We start from the raw sequence: 16931 nt of genomic DNA on the forward strand, positions 1-16931 counted from the left end.
TTTGATAAACATACAGGAGAGGTTATAGTTAGGTAGCAGAGATCTCAGAATATTCTGTTTCATTATGGTGACAACACACATATGAACCTCTTTTTGAAGAAAGAATCTTTAATTGATCCTTAAAGACAAAGTAGACCAGGTGTGTCTGGCCCACTGGCAGCATGTGGCCCTGGATAGCCAGTAATGTGGCCCCACAAGATCATAAACTTTTAACATTGTTATGTGATTTATATAGATTAGCTATATTATATATTTTCTATGCAGCCCAAGACAATTCTTCTTCAGTCAATGTGGCCTATGCACTAGACCAACCAAAATAAATGTAAATTGACATTGTCCTGGGCTTTCTCAAGAGATTGAAGGATTCCCCATAAGGATTTATTTGGTGCAAGCCTTAAAAGAAAATGCTGAATTTGATTTGAGAGCACAAAATCACATCATTTCACATTGACAATCCACATGAAAGTCTGAGCTCTTGTGTTTTAAATTAAGGAAATCAACTCTCTCAAAGTACCTGCATCCAGATTTCATATACCTGCATCCAGGCATAAATATGTCATTGAACTTTAACCAGCATTACACCAAGTCAAATCCTAAACTTTTTCACTGTTATATGAGAAAGAAATACATCCCAGTAATACTGATTTTAACTTTCCTGCTGTATTAATTCTGTATTTCAGTGTTAAGACATAAGGACAAGAAATAAATCCATTAAATCAAATTTGGGAAATTATTCTTCAGCTACAGATACACACAGAGGGAGACAGAGACAGAAAAGTAAAATAGAAGTAACATTATTGGAATAGGGCTTAGTTTTTATGAGTGGAGGGAGAATGGGCATAAGTGTTTTCTGCATTAAACCTAAAAAAATCTTGCACACCAGTTTACTTGTCCTCTGCTATGAATAGTAAAAAACTGTGTTTTAGTGGGTGGTCATGATTAGTAAGTTTTGACATGATTTCTGGGTTTGCAAGTTCTTTTTCCTTGTGTTGAGAAATAAGGCACTGAACTGCTCTAGTGTACTTAAGCTTTAAGAAGTATGTGAACATAAGCCTATTGAACTGGACAGAGTACCCATTGCTTCTAAACTTTTACAAGGTTTGCCTCCATTTGACGGCACTTGAGACATTTTGTAATATAATAAAGTAAAACAGAATTTAATTAACTTCCAATAAAATCCTTACAAGACAGTCTGCAAAGGAAATAAAAATAAATTTTCTTCACCAGTACACAACTGAAATTATTGAAAAGTTCATTGAATGAGTCTGTCTCATCCTTCCCAGAAATATGGTTAATATGTTACCCTTGCAAGCAGCCTGTAGACATGTCCATTTCATCTAATCACAAGACTGTGTGGCTATTGGACTAATTGATAGATTCCAAGGTAGCATTTTATCCTGACAGATCAACTTTACTAAGCTAAATATAACTATTGAGATTGCTGCAAAAGATTGACAACAAAGCTACATATATGTATTAAATATTGAAATCCCCAAAGGAAGTTATCTTAACATAGGCACTCTAGATATGTTGAACTACAAATATCACCACTACTATGAACTATAGGTACTTGTCAAGGATAATGGAAGATGTATGTAGCGTTTATGAAGGGCATCATGTTCTGAAGCAACAGTGGCCTAGAGGTGAAGATGTTCACCTCCCACTTGGAAAGTTGAAAGTTTAATCTTAGGCAGCAACAGATGTTTCTCTATTAGGGTGCAAAGAGAAAATATCTGCTGCAAACTCCGCATAGGCATCAGGAAGGGCATCTGGCCAGTAAATGCCCAGCTCCATTCAGTTGCCCCAACTCCACCCTGAATAATGGGATTAAAAGGTCATAAAAAGAAAAAGTCATGTTCTGAAGGGGGAAAACAATGATAATTGATGATGACAATGAATATGACAGCCACTTTTCTTACAATCAGAAGATTGTGATCAATTAGATTGTTGTGTGCAATTTAACTATAATCAGAACCATGTTCATTATAGCAACTAGGGATTTGTCTCTCACTGTATTTACCATATTTTTCGGACCATAAGATGCACTTTCCCCCCCCCAAAAGTGGGTGGAAAAACGAGGTGCGTCTTATAGTCCGAAAGTAAGTGAAAACACTTGTCTCCCGTTCAGTCAACGCAGTCCATCAGCTCCATTAGAGACGTGATAGAATGAAGACATGGAATTCTATGCCCCGCCCCTGTCATTGGTCGGCAGGGGAGGAAATATGGACGTGCATGCCATGCCTTCTGACTGCCTCCCCCCTCCCCGCACGTGCACATTTTCTTTCTTTTACCTCGCTGCTAAAGAAATAGTTTTTGCTAAACTAAACCTCATAGGTGACTTGCCCCAGCAAAGCCATGAGGAGTTGTCCCTGCAGGTTTCTCTGCGAAGTTTATTGGAAGTGATTTCCCATTTGCAAGAGTAATACTGCTAATTGTTTGAAATTGCTTCGGTATCTTAGAAAACCTATTCAGGGAAAAGAAACTACCGGTACCTTTCTTTCTTTCTTTCTTTCTTTCTTTCTTTCTTTCTTTCTTTCTTTCTTTCTTTCTTTCTTTTTTTCTTTCTTCCTCCCTCCTTTCTTCCTTCCTTCTCTCTCTCTCCCCTCCTTCCTTCCTAGTATACCAGTACTATTTGGTTCAGAATATTTTTTTTCTTGTTTTCCTGCTCTAAAAACTGGGTGCGTCTTATGGTCAGGTGCGTCTTATGGTCCGAAAAATACGGTAGTTTTTTAATTGCTTTTCTTTCAATCTTCTGTGCTTTTTGTAGATACAAAACAGTATCCAGTGTTCGTGGGTCACAAACCGGGACACAACACTCCACAAAGGCACAGACTTGACATCCAGTTGCTCATGATAATGGACAGAACCCTCTACATTGCTGCTAGGTCAGTATTGTTCAATGGTTTTAGCATATATACAAGCTTCATTAATGTTTTCTTTGGGTGACAAAATTTGAATCAAATTTTTTGTTTATTTCCTCCTCAAGCTGCTCACATGCTCTCAAGTGGCATAGTTTGCCTGTGTTCAGTTTCCCCAAATTGCTGGCCTAAGCTGTCTTCGACTGGCCAATAAGCGATTACAAAAATGGCAGATCAGTTGGTGTCTCACTCTTGGTTTTCCTTTCCTTTATTGCATTTGTTTTTTACAGGGAAAGCGGGATGACAGTCGGTTTCTTTATGAAGCAAGAAGATGCAAGTTCTGGCCACTGGAATGCTGTTTGCTTCCTAAAAAACACTGCAAAAATGGCTTGGTTCAGCTTCCATAGCTGCTCCCAAGCCCCATGATTTATGACAATCTGCCCTAACCTGACATTTTCCAGATAGCTTAGATTACATCTTCCATCATCTTCAGCTGGGGATGGGATGGGAATTGCAGTCCAGCACATCTGGAGAACTTCAGGTGGGCTGACCAAAGTAGAAACAACTTATTGTTTCTAGTACTGATTGGTAGGATCAAGATAACTAGTGAATGCTTCCTGGACTATATTGTAAGAAATTTTTTTGAGAGTGGGGGCCACATTGTTTTAAGTAACTACAATAAGGCCATTGAAGGCTTAATGCATCATTTTCATTCCTTTGAATGGAAGATTGCATTAAAGTTATTTGGCAGATTGCTTCTATAGCATAGTCCAGGAGTCTTCAAACTTGGCCCTTTTATGACTTGTGGACTTCAACTCCCAGAATTTCTCAGCCAGGCACGCTGGCTGAGGAATTCTGAGAGTTGAAGTCCAAAAGTCATAAAAGGGACAAGTTTGAGGGCCCCTGGCACGGTCTTTGATGGGCTATGAAAAGGGGGCTGCAGGTTGCCCATCCCTATTTTAATCTGATTGGACTCTGGCTAGAAATCGTTTTAAAAATAGCAATAATTTTATAATAGCATAAGCAGACAACTTTTGGCCTTCCAGATGTTTTTAATGAAAGTTTTTACAGTTCCTTCACATTAGTGATGCTGGCTGAGATTGGTGGAAATTGAGGTTCAAAAAAACCCTGCAGACTACCAGGTTGCCTAATCCTGCACAAAAAGAATGTTCCCTCAGAACTGGAAAATAGGAACAATCGGTAGTTGTTCTATAGACTGAAAAATCAAGCTCTCTCCCACCAACTCACCCATTTGGTATGCTAGTCAGAATGCATTTATATGCCTTCACTTATATTGCCTTAGTAAAGTTCCTGATCAGAAGGCGCTAGATGATAGCTTCAGCTGTTACCAACCCAATTTACATATTTATCTAGTATGTAAGAAATTAAAAAGAACCCCAGTGGACCAATCTAGGTCAGTATTCTGTTGTGGACAACGACCACTTAGAGGAATTCAGGAAGCTTAACAACTTGAGCAAGAAGCAATAGCCCTCTGTTACTGTTGCTCCCTTGCAGCTGGTATATACTGTGTGGTGGCACAGTAAATAGGCATAGTAGTTACTCATTCATTTGGAATATTGGCATCATTCTCCTGTGTTTATAAAAGCAACTAACTGCATGTTTTGAAAAACAAGCAACAATGTTGTACATTCCACAAAGTTATAAAATTAAATTGTAATGAAGTTCAACCATTTTTTTTAAATTCTAGCAAAGAAACAGCCAGACAGAAAAGAATGGAAAATATGTGTATTTTCATATTTGGCACATTTGAAGTTTATCTGTATTACGTTATGCAAATTATGGAAAAACTTTTTTTGTTTTATCTTCAAAATCTCATATGCTGTTTGGGGCTGCATAGTGCCCAGTCTCTAGCTAATAACTTTCAGGGATTTTAATTTTAAAACAAGTCACAAGGAGTAAATCTTTTTCATTAATATGAAATAAAATATGGGCTGTGAAAAGGTCGGATGTTTCCTAAAGCCAGTGGCCTGTCTAGCACATTTGACATCCAGAACAGACCTTTTTTTTAAATATCCCCACCCCTTCAGTGCTAATAGCTAGTTTGGTATAGTGGTTAAGGCCTCAGATTAGAAACAGGAAGTTCACAGTTCTTATTCCACTTTAGTCACGCAGCCATTTGGATGATCTCAGATCATTCATTTCTCTTAATCCTAGGAAGAAGGACTTGGCAAACTATTTCTGAAGAATGCTGCCAAGGACATTGCAGAGGGTGATTGCCAGGATTCAAACCTATCTTGAAGGCACTTTTTTTTCCTTCACTGCTGTGCCACCACTGACCACCAAATAACGGATGGTGCACAGGCACCAGTAATGTGATTCCCACCATTGGCCTCCTCAAACATTTAGATCAGTAGCCCCTTTGGGTCTGCATCTAAGGCACATATCACTACTACCACTTGATACACCACTGCCTAAAGCACTACTAGAATTGTTTCAATGGAAACTACCTGCTTAGCCAATCATTATTAACCCTTTACTTTGACATCTCATGTTTCCTGAATTGAGTCAAAATGTGTTCTATACTGTGCTAAACAAAAACCTCGAGCTTCTGTCTAAGGACCTTTGTATGTGAATATATGAAGACAAGCAGTCACCACTTACATTAGCTATAAGTGTGTACAGACATTTTATCCATGGGAAACGAATATGCAGTAGACATCTCACCATACATTTCATTACTCACTTAGGATGATTTGAGCTTGCATGCAAATTGTTTGTCTCTAGCGATGCCTTCCTGTGACCCGTTATTATGGATAAGTAGGGAAATTATTTCAAAAGGTTTTCTAGTAGAGCAGCCTCTTCCAAAGCTGAATTTGAGCATGTGCTAATTTGTATTCCATTGCAGAAGAATTAACATGATTTTCCATTTAAAAATTAGTTAGACTTAGGCCAATTCAAAATAGTTACATGAAATGGCAACTGAAAATGGAATTAGTAAAAAAATTATTCCAGAACAGTATTATTCAAAACCAGAAGTATTAGAATAAATAAACTGCTAAAACGTTGTCTCAATAACTTGAACATGTGAAGATGTTAGTTAGTGGTTTGAAAGTTATCCTAAGTTCTTGCCACCTGCTGGACTTGGGCATCCTTCAGTAGAATAAATTTATTTTAAGGAAACCTAAAGAGTATTTTCAACGATGATAAACCAATCATGCATCAATTATTTAATTATGCTGAAATTGAAAACTTCATATTAACTGAAAATTTAGACCATGTCTAAATTGTGTTTAGACTAAATGTATTTTTTATAGAATTGGAAAGGTCCTTTTAGGTCAAAACTCCAACAGCTGTTCAGAGGACATTCTTGACAGATGCTGTTGCTTTTATGGTTTCTTTTTTCCCTCTGGCATCACGTTTGAATTCTGCCTTATTGTGATTTTGATTCCATGTCTTGCACTCTAAAATGACAGAGAACAAATTTTGACCTTTTGTCTTAAAGGAAAGGCAACTTTGGCCTAAGTAATCATTTCCTAAACCTCCTTTTCCATAAGGTAAAAGGTAAAGGTTCCCCCGCACATGCGTGCTAGTTGTTTCCAACTCTTGGGGCCGGTGCTCATCTCTGTTTCAAAGCCGAAGAGCCAGCGTTTGTCCGAGGACGTCTCCGTGGTCATGTGACTGGCATGACTAGATTCCAAAGGCGCACGGAACACTGTTACCTTCCCACCGTAGTGGTCCCTATTTTTCTACTTGCATTTTTACGTGCTTTCGAACTGCTAGGTTGGCAGAAGCTGGGACAAGTAACAGGCGCTCACTCTGTTACGTGGCACTCAGGATTCGACCTGCCAAACTGCCGACCTTCTGATCAACAAGCTCAGCGTCCTAACCCACTGAACCACCGCGTCCCTCCTTTTCCATAAAAAGGTCCACAATTGATGACTGGATGGCCCTGTTCTTGCTTTTCTTTGCTATTACTACTGTTTCTGTTTTCTTTCTGAGTATAAGAAAACTACTAGCTTTGGGGGAGCCTTCTGCACATCATTTCTTCTATTCCTCTAAGCCAGGTGTATCAAACTGCTGGCCCATGGGCTGGATGCATCATGCCGAAACCACGCCCATCCCATAGCCTGCAATGGGAAAAAAGTCACGATATGTCATGAGACATCATGTGATGTTGCAAGTTTGACACCCCAGTTTAAGCACTTCTGAGGCTTCGGTCACTACAAGATTATCAAAATTATCACCTGGAAAGATGTCAGAATGAAGGTTTTGACATATTTGACATTCATCAGTAGAGAAACAACATTTTTCTGCACTGAAATTACACAAAAACATTTGCATTCCAAAAATTATTCTTTTTAAAAATGAATAAGGATAAAATGGAGCAAAAGTCACTTTCTTCTTTAGGTAATAAACTTAAAAAGTGAATCAACTTTTGATAACTATTATGAATGAAAACTTATAGCTGTTTCTGCTTTAGCAATTTGGTGTAACTGTCACAGTGACAAATAGGAATTCCAACGAAAGGAGTTTAACAAGCAAACAAACTTAGTATATTGCATTTCTTTACCCAAAATAAACAATATATTTTAATATTACATAGTTATAGCATAAGAAGTTGCCTCCATTTCAGTTTTATATGGCTATTTGGCTACTTGTTAGGTAGATTTACAGCATCCTGCCATTATTTAAAGAGGTAGTGAATAGCCACATTTCTTCTTTTTTCATCCTTAATTGTCTGTTCCGGAAAAGTTTTGGGGTTTTTTTTCACTTTTTTGTTTTAGCAGAAATTGTATTAGGTGCTGTGCCTGGTGGTGTCAGAATTTCAGCTAATGCACAAGCCCTAATGAAAGCCAAATTCTATGCTCCAGATTATTTGAATGTTCTCAAAATCTAATTTCTTCTCTGATAGCAAAGGGAGGTGTTATAAAATAAGGATTCGTAGAGTAATAAATGTATACCCATTTACCCATTTGTTGGACCAGTAGTTCAGATGCTTTCCTCCACTGCACTATTTCCATTTCAAAAAGTTCAGTCTCCTCTTGCTTGAAAGGATGGATGTATCTACATGAAAATGCAGGTTTTGTGCCTCCGTGTGTATTTGAATTTTGTGTAGAACACAGCTGCCTGTGCACTTCATAGGTATATTTTTCGTAAAACCTAATGACAAACACATCAAGCCCTGATTACAATATGTTAAATTAAGAATTTGAACATTCCCTGCTAGACCAAGGAAGAAATAATCTAACACAGTAGGTTTTGTTTGTTTGCATTCGGTTACAAACCCTGAGGCTGCTTAACAGCTTATTGGGAGTTGCAGAATGGAAGGATCATCTATTGAGGATAAATATCATGTTAAATATTAATTTTTACCCTGTGCAGTTGCAGAAAGTTATGTAATCATTGTTAATTAGCACCCTACTCCAACTTAAGGGAAGGGCATAAAGGATGAGCCAGTTTCATGAATAAATTTAATGTTCATCTTAGAATAAATGACAAAATCTTCAACAGTGTGCGGGAGCAGACAGATGATAATCAAGATTACATAATATGGAAAGAGCTTCTTGGACAAAATGTTTGAAAGTCATTGTTTCACCCAATAATAGGTCAGGAATGAGAACTCATTGCTGAACTATTGATACTGATAACCATTGATATAATTTGCAATTCAACAGCATCAGAATAGTATCTGATTCCCCATCAAATTGTAAAGTGGTTTGTATGATTCAATTATTATCCATAAAAACTCTGATTATATTATACTGATTATAGCTGTTGCCAGAATCTTGCGTAAATTTTCCCCTCTCATTTTTCAGTTGGACAGAAACTGATAAGAACCAAGCACCCACAAAGTTCCAGTTTTCCCTGTTTAGTCCTTTGCTAATTTATGCACAATTTGTTTTGAACAGAGATAAACTTCAATGTATTTGCTTCCTTGTTTATTATTTTTGAAGGCAATGCATTCTTTCTCAGCTTTGGGGTTTGCATATACAACAAAACCCTAGCTGCATCCCATGCACACTTGCCCCCTACAGTGCTTTATATACTAGGATGCTAGATTGGGTTGCAATCCAGCTTAATGTGAGCACTGTTAATTCTGTAAGTACTGTATAACATTTGGAGAAGCTCCAGCTAGCTTAAAGAAATTCCAATAAATGTGTCTTTCTCCAAGCTAGTAACACAAGCTAATAGTTCCCACATGAAATCTTCTAAAGCAGGGGTCCCCAATCCCAAGTCCGTGGACCAGCACCGGGCCGTGGCATGCCAGAAACCGTCCACCCAAACAAGCAAAGCCCCACCCGCAGGATGCAGTACATGAAACCACACCCCCTCTGGTCTGTGGAAAAACCTCTCTCCATAGAAGCGGTCCCTGGTGCTCAAAAAGGTTGGGGACCTTTGCTATAAAGTGGTAGTGAATCCTTGGAGCACTTATGTCATTAAATATAAACTGCATAGGCCCCTGGATGGTTAGCTTTACTAAAGTATTGTGATCTGAACTCTCAAGGGCCAGGCAGAAATCTCTTTATATACTTTAGGACTCCATTGCTAAAAAAAAATCATAAGAAAGTTAGATCAGCTTGCTGATATGAGGCAAGTGTTGAAGAGAATAGTACATGAAAGACAAGCAGAATTTGAATAATTAAATAATGCTTCCTATAATAGCTACATGAGAAGATTGATTTTTTCCCCTTTCTTCTTGCCATCTTCACAAATATACTTAATTTTTCAGGTGTTCATTTTGCCTTTTTCTCTCCCACTACATCTTTTGGTAATTTATCATACCTCCCAGGTGCACACCAGAATCATAACATGCATTTAATGCCCATGGCTGTGGCCACGGGTCAGAAAGAGGCAGTATTTACATTTTATTAACTGGACGTGGGGAAAAACAGAAGTGCTGCAATTGGTTTATTTGTGTAAAAAAATGAATTAGCAAGAGCAGGATGACAAACAATCAGCATAAAACAAAACAGCACAGATTTATATCTTCAGTTTAGCAGACCCTTTTAGTACGTGGCAGTTCTTATATGGAAACAACTGTGAATCAAGTAACATTATGGAAGCATTTTTTTTAACTTATCTGGAAATCAGAGTCCACATAGGTCCATAATTCTGGCTTCTCCTTTTTCTGACAATTGGCTGGCAAATTTGTCATAAGTCATTATAGTAGGGGTTTCCAACTTGGGGTGCTCACACTCCCTGAGGGTATGAAACGATATTCCAGGGGTGTGTGAAAATTTGGGTTTTCAAAATTATAATGTATATGCATAATTCGTTGCTGTTATTTTGAACTTTTGTAAGGGGTGCGAGAATATATCAGAAGCATTCTAGGGGTGCGGGGTATAGAAAAGGTTGGGAGCCACTGCATTATAGGGTTCCTCAGTTAGAAGGGGGTGAAATACAAAGCTGTACCGTTTTCTTTTTTTTTTGGCACTCACTATATACCAGGGGTGTCAAACTCAATGTCATTGAGGGCCGCATCAGCATTGCGGTTGCCCTCAAGGGGCCGGGTGGGTGTGGCCTGGGTGGGTGTGGCCTACTGGGTGGGCGTGGCTAGAGTGCATATGGCCTACTGGGTGGGCGTCGCCAGCTCTACATCGTTCACATCAAGGGTGCGTATGGGTGCCTGGGCAGGAGTGGGACAGATCTGAGGGTCTCTGGCAGAAGGAGGGTCTCTGGGCCAGGGCCAAGGCAGTGGGGGCCGTTCCCTCACTGTTTCCAGGATGGCTTCGCGGGCTGCATGAAACCACTTTGCGGGCCAGATCCGGCCCCCGGGCCTTGTGTTTGATATGTCTGCTATATACAAAACTTATAACTGAGGGTAAACGGAACATTTTTTAGATATTGCCAGGAATAAATAATCACTTATTAATTTGCCATTCAAATGCATGTTTTTGTTTTTAACTTATTGGTCTATTTTGCCAGAGCTTTACAGTGAAAATCTGCAGAAAGAGGACATACCGTTTTCATCTATAAAATAAAAACCAAACAAAAGAGTAGCTCTGCATTAACTTTGGATCAAAGTTCTTCCAATGGAGTCAAGGAAACAATAAGCATTAAATGTGTCATAAAAGTAAATGGCAGTTTTTACAGAAGATTAAAGAATATAAAAATAAATACAGCCACACTTTTCTCGGCATGGCATCTTAGAATGAAAGCTGCTTTCAAAGGGGAGGAAATTTATGAAAAACTTACAAAAACCTGATTTTGTTAATAAACAAACCCCCTTTCTCCCTGTGAAAAAATGTTGTTTGTATTTTGGCTTGCTGGAAATATTTTGAATCAGCTTTAGTTAGAAACTAACCTTGCTTCCTCCAAATAGATTTGAAAAAGCTAATATGAATAGAAGTTATTTCATTATATATGCTGCACTATTTTAAAATAGCAGATACCAATTTCAATAGCAGACCTATTGTGCATAAGAAGTAGGTGGAGAATTAATGTTATTTGAAAGACCACTCTTTACAGATTTATTCTTTTTTGATCAATCTCATCCTCCTATTCTTTGCTCCAAATCCATAGTCAATCATTCAAGATTTGATTATACTGATGCTGTCTCCTGTCTTATAAAATGATATTTCCCTTGTGTTTTACATTATTTAAGAGGGTGTAGAACAGAGCTCCTCAACCCTCAGTCCGTGGACCAGCACCGGGCTGCGGCATGCCAGAAACTGGTCTGCACAAACAAGCAAAGCCCCATCAATGGGATGCTGGCAGTACATGAAACCACGCACCCTCCGTTCCACAGAAAAATCTCTCTCTGTGGAAACGATCCCTGGTGCTCAAAAGGTTGGGGACCTCTGGTGTAGAAGAATATCATATCTGTGCTCCTTGACCTTAATTTGTCTCTAAGGCAACTAATTTTATTAATTTATTAATTCTGAACTCTCAGAGAAAGAAAAAAAGGAGAACACAAACAACTTACATTAAAATAAGTCTTACCTTCATAACTTAACTATTCATTTAACAAAACAAAAACCAGAAAAAGATGATGTGAGCTTTTCTCCCTGTTTATATTATAAATCAAGCCACACTTCTGTTGAACTTGGAGAAATAATTTTTAAAAACAACACCACCTTAGCATTGCATATACTGTTGGGCACTTCAGGCTCACTGAATGTCACCCAAAAGACCTGAGAATAGACCTTTAAGCATTTGAAGAAAAATAAACATCTTTGTGACCCATGTGATTTATTGGGACAGGGAGATGATACAAAGTTCTACTTGTACCAGAATGTTTTACTGTATATTTCTGCTTGTGAAAAAGGAAATGATGCCCTTCAACACACATCATTTATACTGTTATGTGTCTTCTGTTTCTCCCATATGTTTTCCCAGTATTGTTCTGTTTCTGCTGTGGGTGACTGTGCTATTACTCTGTTGTTGCCCTGCAATTGGAAGTACCCTTTGTGAACAGGGCATGTACCTTCTTGGCCTGTGCTTCTGTAGTGCATCTCCTTAGCCTTGTAGCCAGGACTGTGAGACTTTGTTTAGAAGTCTAACAGGGCTTCAGATGGAGTCAGGCCCTTACTTTTTTTCAGTAGCCAGTTCTTTTTCTTAATCTCCACACCCTTCTGTAGTTCCACAACTAACTAACCTCTCTCCAAGTTATCTTGATCTTGGCCTCTAACTTCATTATCTGGGACGTGGGGAGGACTGGTATGTACTGCTGTTCTTTTTTATCATATAGCTAAGCATCTCTAGGATTAAAGGAGCTATAGCATATACAAGTTGAATGGCTGTATTATGGTGGTTGTGAAGGCTCTATTGCTATCTTTTAGCATACTGTCTGATGGTACTTCTCCAATGAGCTTTGGTAATGGGTTTCAAGGGTCAACTGCAGATTGTTTGTCCATGATCTTATTTATTTTATTATTTTCAAGCTTAGCTGACATGCCCAGAATTTCATATTGTTCTCCCATCCAAAGTCTAACCAGTCCTGAACTTGCTTAGCTTTTAGGCTTAGACAACATCACTTGCATCTGCCACCTGCTTAAATCTTACTAGACTATTGAAGGGAAAAGAATTAAGACGAAGGGAAAGGAATTCAGACCCGGGTCGATAGAGTTGTCCTGAACCAGCAGGGCAGCCTCGTCTCCAAAAGAACTCTGGAGAGTCCACTGCCCGCTGAACTTTTATTCACCTCCAATAAAGATTACATCAGTCTCTCACAACCAGGATACACAGAAATAATTGGATACTCAGGTGCTTATGAGATCACACAAAAACAAGATAGCATAAGATGCATGTGAAGTCTTTATCATAGCGTTCCCAAACCTCCCACATGCCAGGCCCCCCTCCTAGCCAGGAGAGTGTGCCCTCACTGAAGCTACAGAGAGGCCCAACTAGGAAAGCACGGAAAGGCTGAAAGGTCAAAAGCCAAATTCTTGGGAGACCAAATTCTGGCCGTTCCCACAACTATAATGCAAAATAATGAAAAATTAAGCTAAAGATCAAAATGTCCATGAATACATGTTCAGTGCAGGTATGTGTTTTCATATTAGGAGCCACAATTCTTAATAGGAATATCTATCCCAGATTTTTTTATCAATGGTAAGATTGTTAAAGGATTATACGAGTCAAATATTTTCCAAATTATGCAAACCTTGCAGTTATCTTACAATATATCCCAATCTGCAGTCTTTCAGGTTGACTTGTTCTGTAGTTGCAAATATATATAAAACATCTATACCAAAATGATTATAGGGAACCTCTGTCTTCTTAGTTAATTCCTTTTTATACCTTTTGTTCATTCATAGCACATATTGAAAGAATTGTTCATGTTGAATTTGTATTGATTGTTTATCTTCTGTTACACAAAGAAAGATTAAGATATGTTGCCTAGTGTTCTTTGATATTATCCTTAGTTCCTGGCTAAGGGACAATGATTTATTTGAACACAAAGCACTCTTCCTGTGACATGTGAACCATCTGAGTTTATCTTGGCATTCTTTTTTCCCTTTGTTTACAGGGACCATATTTATACCGTTGATATGGATTCATCACATACAGAAGAGATTTATTTTAGCAAAGTAAGTAGTTTCTACTATTCACAGTCAAGGACAATAAAAATAAATAAGAAAAAATACTCTTGCTCCTCAGGTTTTCCAGATCTGCTTTTGAAATTATCATTTTAAAAGCTTCAAAGTTATCATATAAGCAAAGTGAATACATTTGCCATTTTCATTATGTACTTTAGGTAAGTAACTTAGCTGAGATTATAAGCATGATTTTTGCATTACCATAAGAGGCACACAGTCATTCCAACATTTTTACTTGTCATACAGTTTTGACTGACTTCTGTGATATTATAGTAAATACTAGTTATTCAACAAATTCTATTTAAATAGTTTAATGGTCACATTTTTCTAAGAAATTAAATAGATATATAGACATATAGATACTAATCACAATAATTTTATGATTTTTATAATTCTTCCTGAAGACTACAGGTACTCAAGACTAAAGATAAAACTTAGAAGGCATCCACAATATTTTGTTCTGTTAGTACTGCATTAAGTATTCCAAAATTAATAGGATATGTATATGTATTAAGGAAGGGCTGAAAAACTCCATTCATTTCAGCACTTGAACACTTCTAGTATCCTAGGTATCATCTATTACATCATACTCAAGACAGATGATACAGCTAAAGTGTAAGATAACACAGCTGAGGGGAAAGAACGATGATGCAGTATCATCAAAAAATATTTTGCAAAAATGCTTAATCACTGAATTATAGATATGGATGGAAATACTGTCCAGAATCCTAATATAACTGTTAGCTTTAATGCATTTTATATATCATTTGTTTAGCATTACATCAAGCTACTCAGATTGTATATCTATAAGTAGCTCGAGTTTTCGGTGTTTCTCACTTACGAGCAAGTAACTTAAAACTATTGTTTTCATGGGGTAAAGTCAAGCAGAGCAATAAATAAGCTGGGCTGAAATTTTTCAGGTAGAATAGTATACAAAATCTAAGTGATTTTTTAAAGTCAACCTAAGCAAAAATGGGAAAAAAAGTTTTGTAATGGCTTCCGAATGAAAAATACATGAGTAAAACAGTGAAAACAAGCTTCTAACGTTGCTCTGCTTGCTTGACTAGGAATTCATGTCTTTGTGAGAATCTAAATCTGCATAGAATAGTGTATTTCCTACTTTGTTCCTCATTTTTTTGTTGGACCTGGAGCCAGGAACCATGTAAAATAAATATTCGGATTTATTGTAAATGTTTGATGATCCTTTGCCTTGAAACATATCGTTTCTATGTTATGAAATGTTCAGTTTAATTGAAATTCAGATACTTCTCTCTCTCTCTCTCTTTTTACTGACAATTGGCAAAGGGTATACAATTTCTTCACTAAGATGGCAAAACACCATCGGTAGATACTTTTAAATCCAATTCTTCATTGTTTTTTTCCTCATTCAGGACCCATTGACAAACAGTCTGTTGCAATTTTGCCTAGGTACATCAAATTTTTGACTCGTTATTAGAGTTTGATGAAAGTCTTTTTATAGGTAAAATCTACTGAAAATGCCTTAGACAGGTAAAATCATTGGCCTTCTAGCTGGGATCATTTATAATGATTAACCATGGCTCTGTGGTCTGTCCAGCACTACCTGGGAATGTAGATATTTTTTACATACAAACTTGTTCTCTGGCACTCCTATCAGAAGCTGTCAGACTGTGTTCCAGCTTAGAATTAAGAGATAACTCTGGTCATATTTCTTTGTTCCTTCAGAGTGAGCTCCAATGACGTGCTGTGTACAACTTTGAATCAGTGGAGAGCATTCCTAACTCAGCAGTGCTTATTTCTCTAAACATTTTATTTGACTAAACACTACTTCCAAACAACAACAGGGAATATTTGATCTACTGTATATGAGTGTGTGTTTTTTTTTCTTAAAACAAAACAGAACAAGATTATATGCTTTCTGAGCTTGGTTATATTCTTACAGACATTCCACTACCAAACCAGACAACATCATTGCTAATAACACTAGGTAACCTCCACAATCCTTTTCACACTGATTATGTTACCTAGTTTAGTAAAGAAAGGTCTGCAAGAACACCACCAAACTCAGTGAGCACTATAGAACCCCACAGTACAACAGGAAGCTATAAATTCTGCTCTTCTACTGGTACAAAATTATATGCCTGTATGTTTATTTATGTATACGTCTGTTTGTGTACTTGTGTATATACATACAGTACATAGACATTTCGGTGCTCTAACTCAGTGATCTGGGTTTTAGTTTTTTAAACATGAATTTACCCGAGACTCGTTTCTTCAAGACTATTTTAGATAGATCATAGATGTATGTATATATGTAGTCTATTCTGAGAGATAAAAATAAAGAGAATGCGTTGATTTGTAATATTTGCCTGTTAACCAACACCCTTGCAAGTATAGAAAATATATAATTTGAGATTACTAAATAGCAGTCAATGCTAACTAAATGTTCTACATCCCTAAGACTTCAGTGCTAGAATAAGTCAAGCATAGAATAAGTATGGAATGTGTTTGAGAATTTGATATTCAGTAGCTAGTTTTCCTTTTAAAATTAAATACAAACACCCCAGGCGCTAATTGATTTCTTTCTTGATCCTTGAAGAAATTGACATGGAAATCCAGACAGCTTGATGTAGATACATGCAGAATGAAGGGAAAACATAAGGTAGGCAAATTTCATTTCTCCAGCAGATGCCACTTTGTTCAGTTCCTTGACTGTTATCCTACACTGCTCTCTGTGTTGCAGATTGGATCATGCCCCTTATTTCCTAGCTAATAATTGTTTTTTCCCAACAGTTTATTGAAGGTTTTACTTTTCAAAACATAGTTTACTTGTAACGTAATGAAACATTATAACAAAAAATGTCAACTACTATGAAATGAAGACGCATTAAGAAGCTTACTACCCTGCTAACTTTCTACTAGGAATTGATATAATACAGAGTCTTTATCGGAGATAATCAAATCATCTTAGGAAAATGTTTTAGCAGTTGAAAATTTGATTAACTGTGAATGAGTTTAGATCAGATGTATTTTTGGGGCTTTATTTTTTTCCCCACTCTACCCAGATATGGTTCAGTACATAAGATAGGTT

General features: G+C 37.4%; 1 protein-coding gene across 1 annotated transcript in view; it reads left to right on the top strand.

Moving 5' to 3' along the window:
• Window positions 1-16931, top strand: part of SEMA6A (semaphorin 6A) — a 158148-nt gene that overhangs the window by 81766 nt on the left and 59451 nt on the right. Inside the window, exons 3-5 of the mRNA XM_083356251.1 lie at window positions 2768-2885; window positions 13792-13852; window positions 16440-16502. Coding sequence (XP_083212377.1) covers window positions 2768-2885; window positions 13792-13852; window positions 16440-16502 — 242 coding nt within the window. The remainder of the gene's footprint in view (window positions 1-2767; window positions 2886-13791; window positions 13853-16439; window positions 16503-16931) is intronic.

Source organism: Vipera ursinii, assembly GCF_947247035.1.
Source record: "Vipera ursinii genome assembly, chromosome: 2".
Classification (NCBI taxonomy): Eukaryota; Metazoa; Chordata; class Lepidosauria; order Squamata; family Viperidae; genus Vipera; species Vipera ursinii.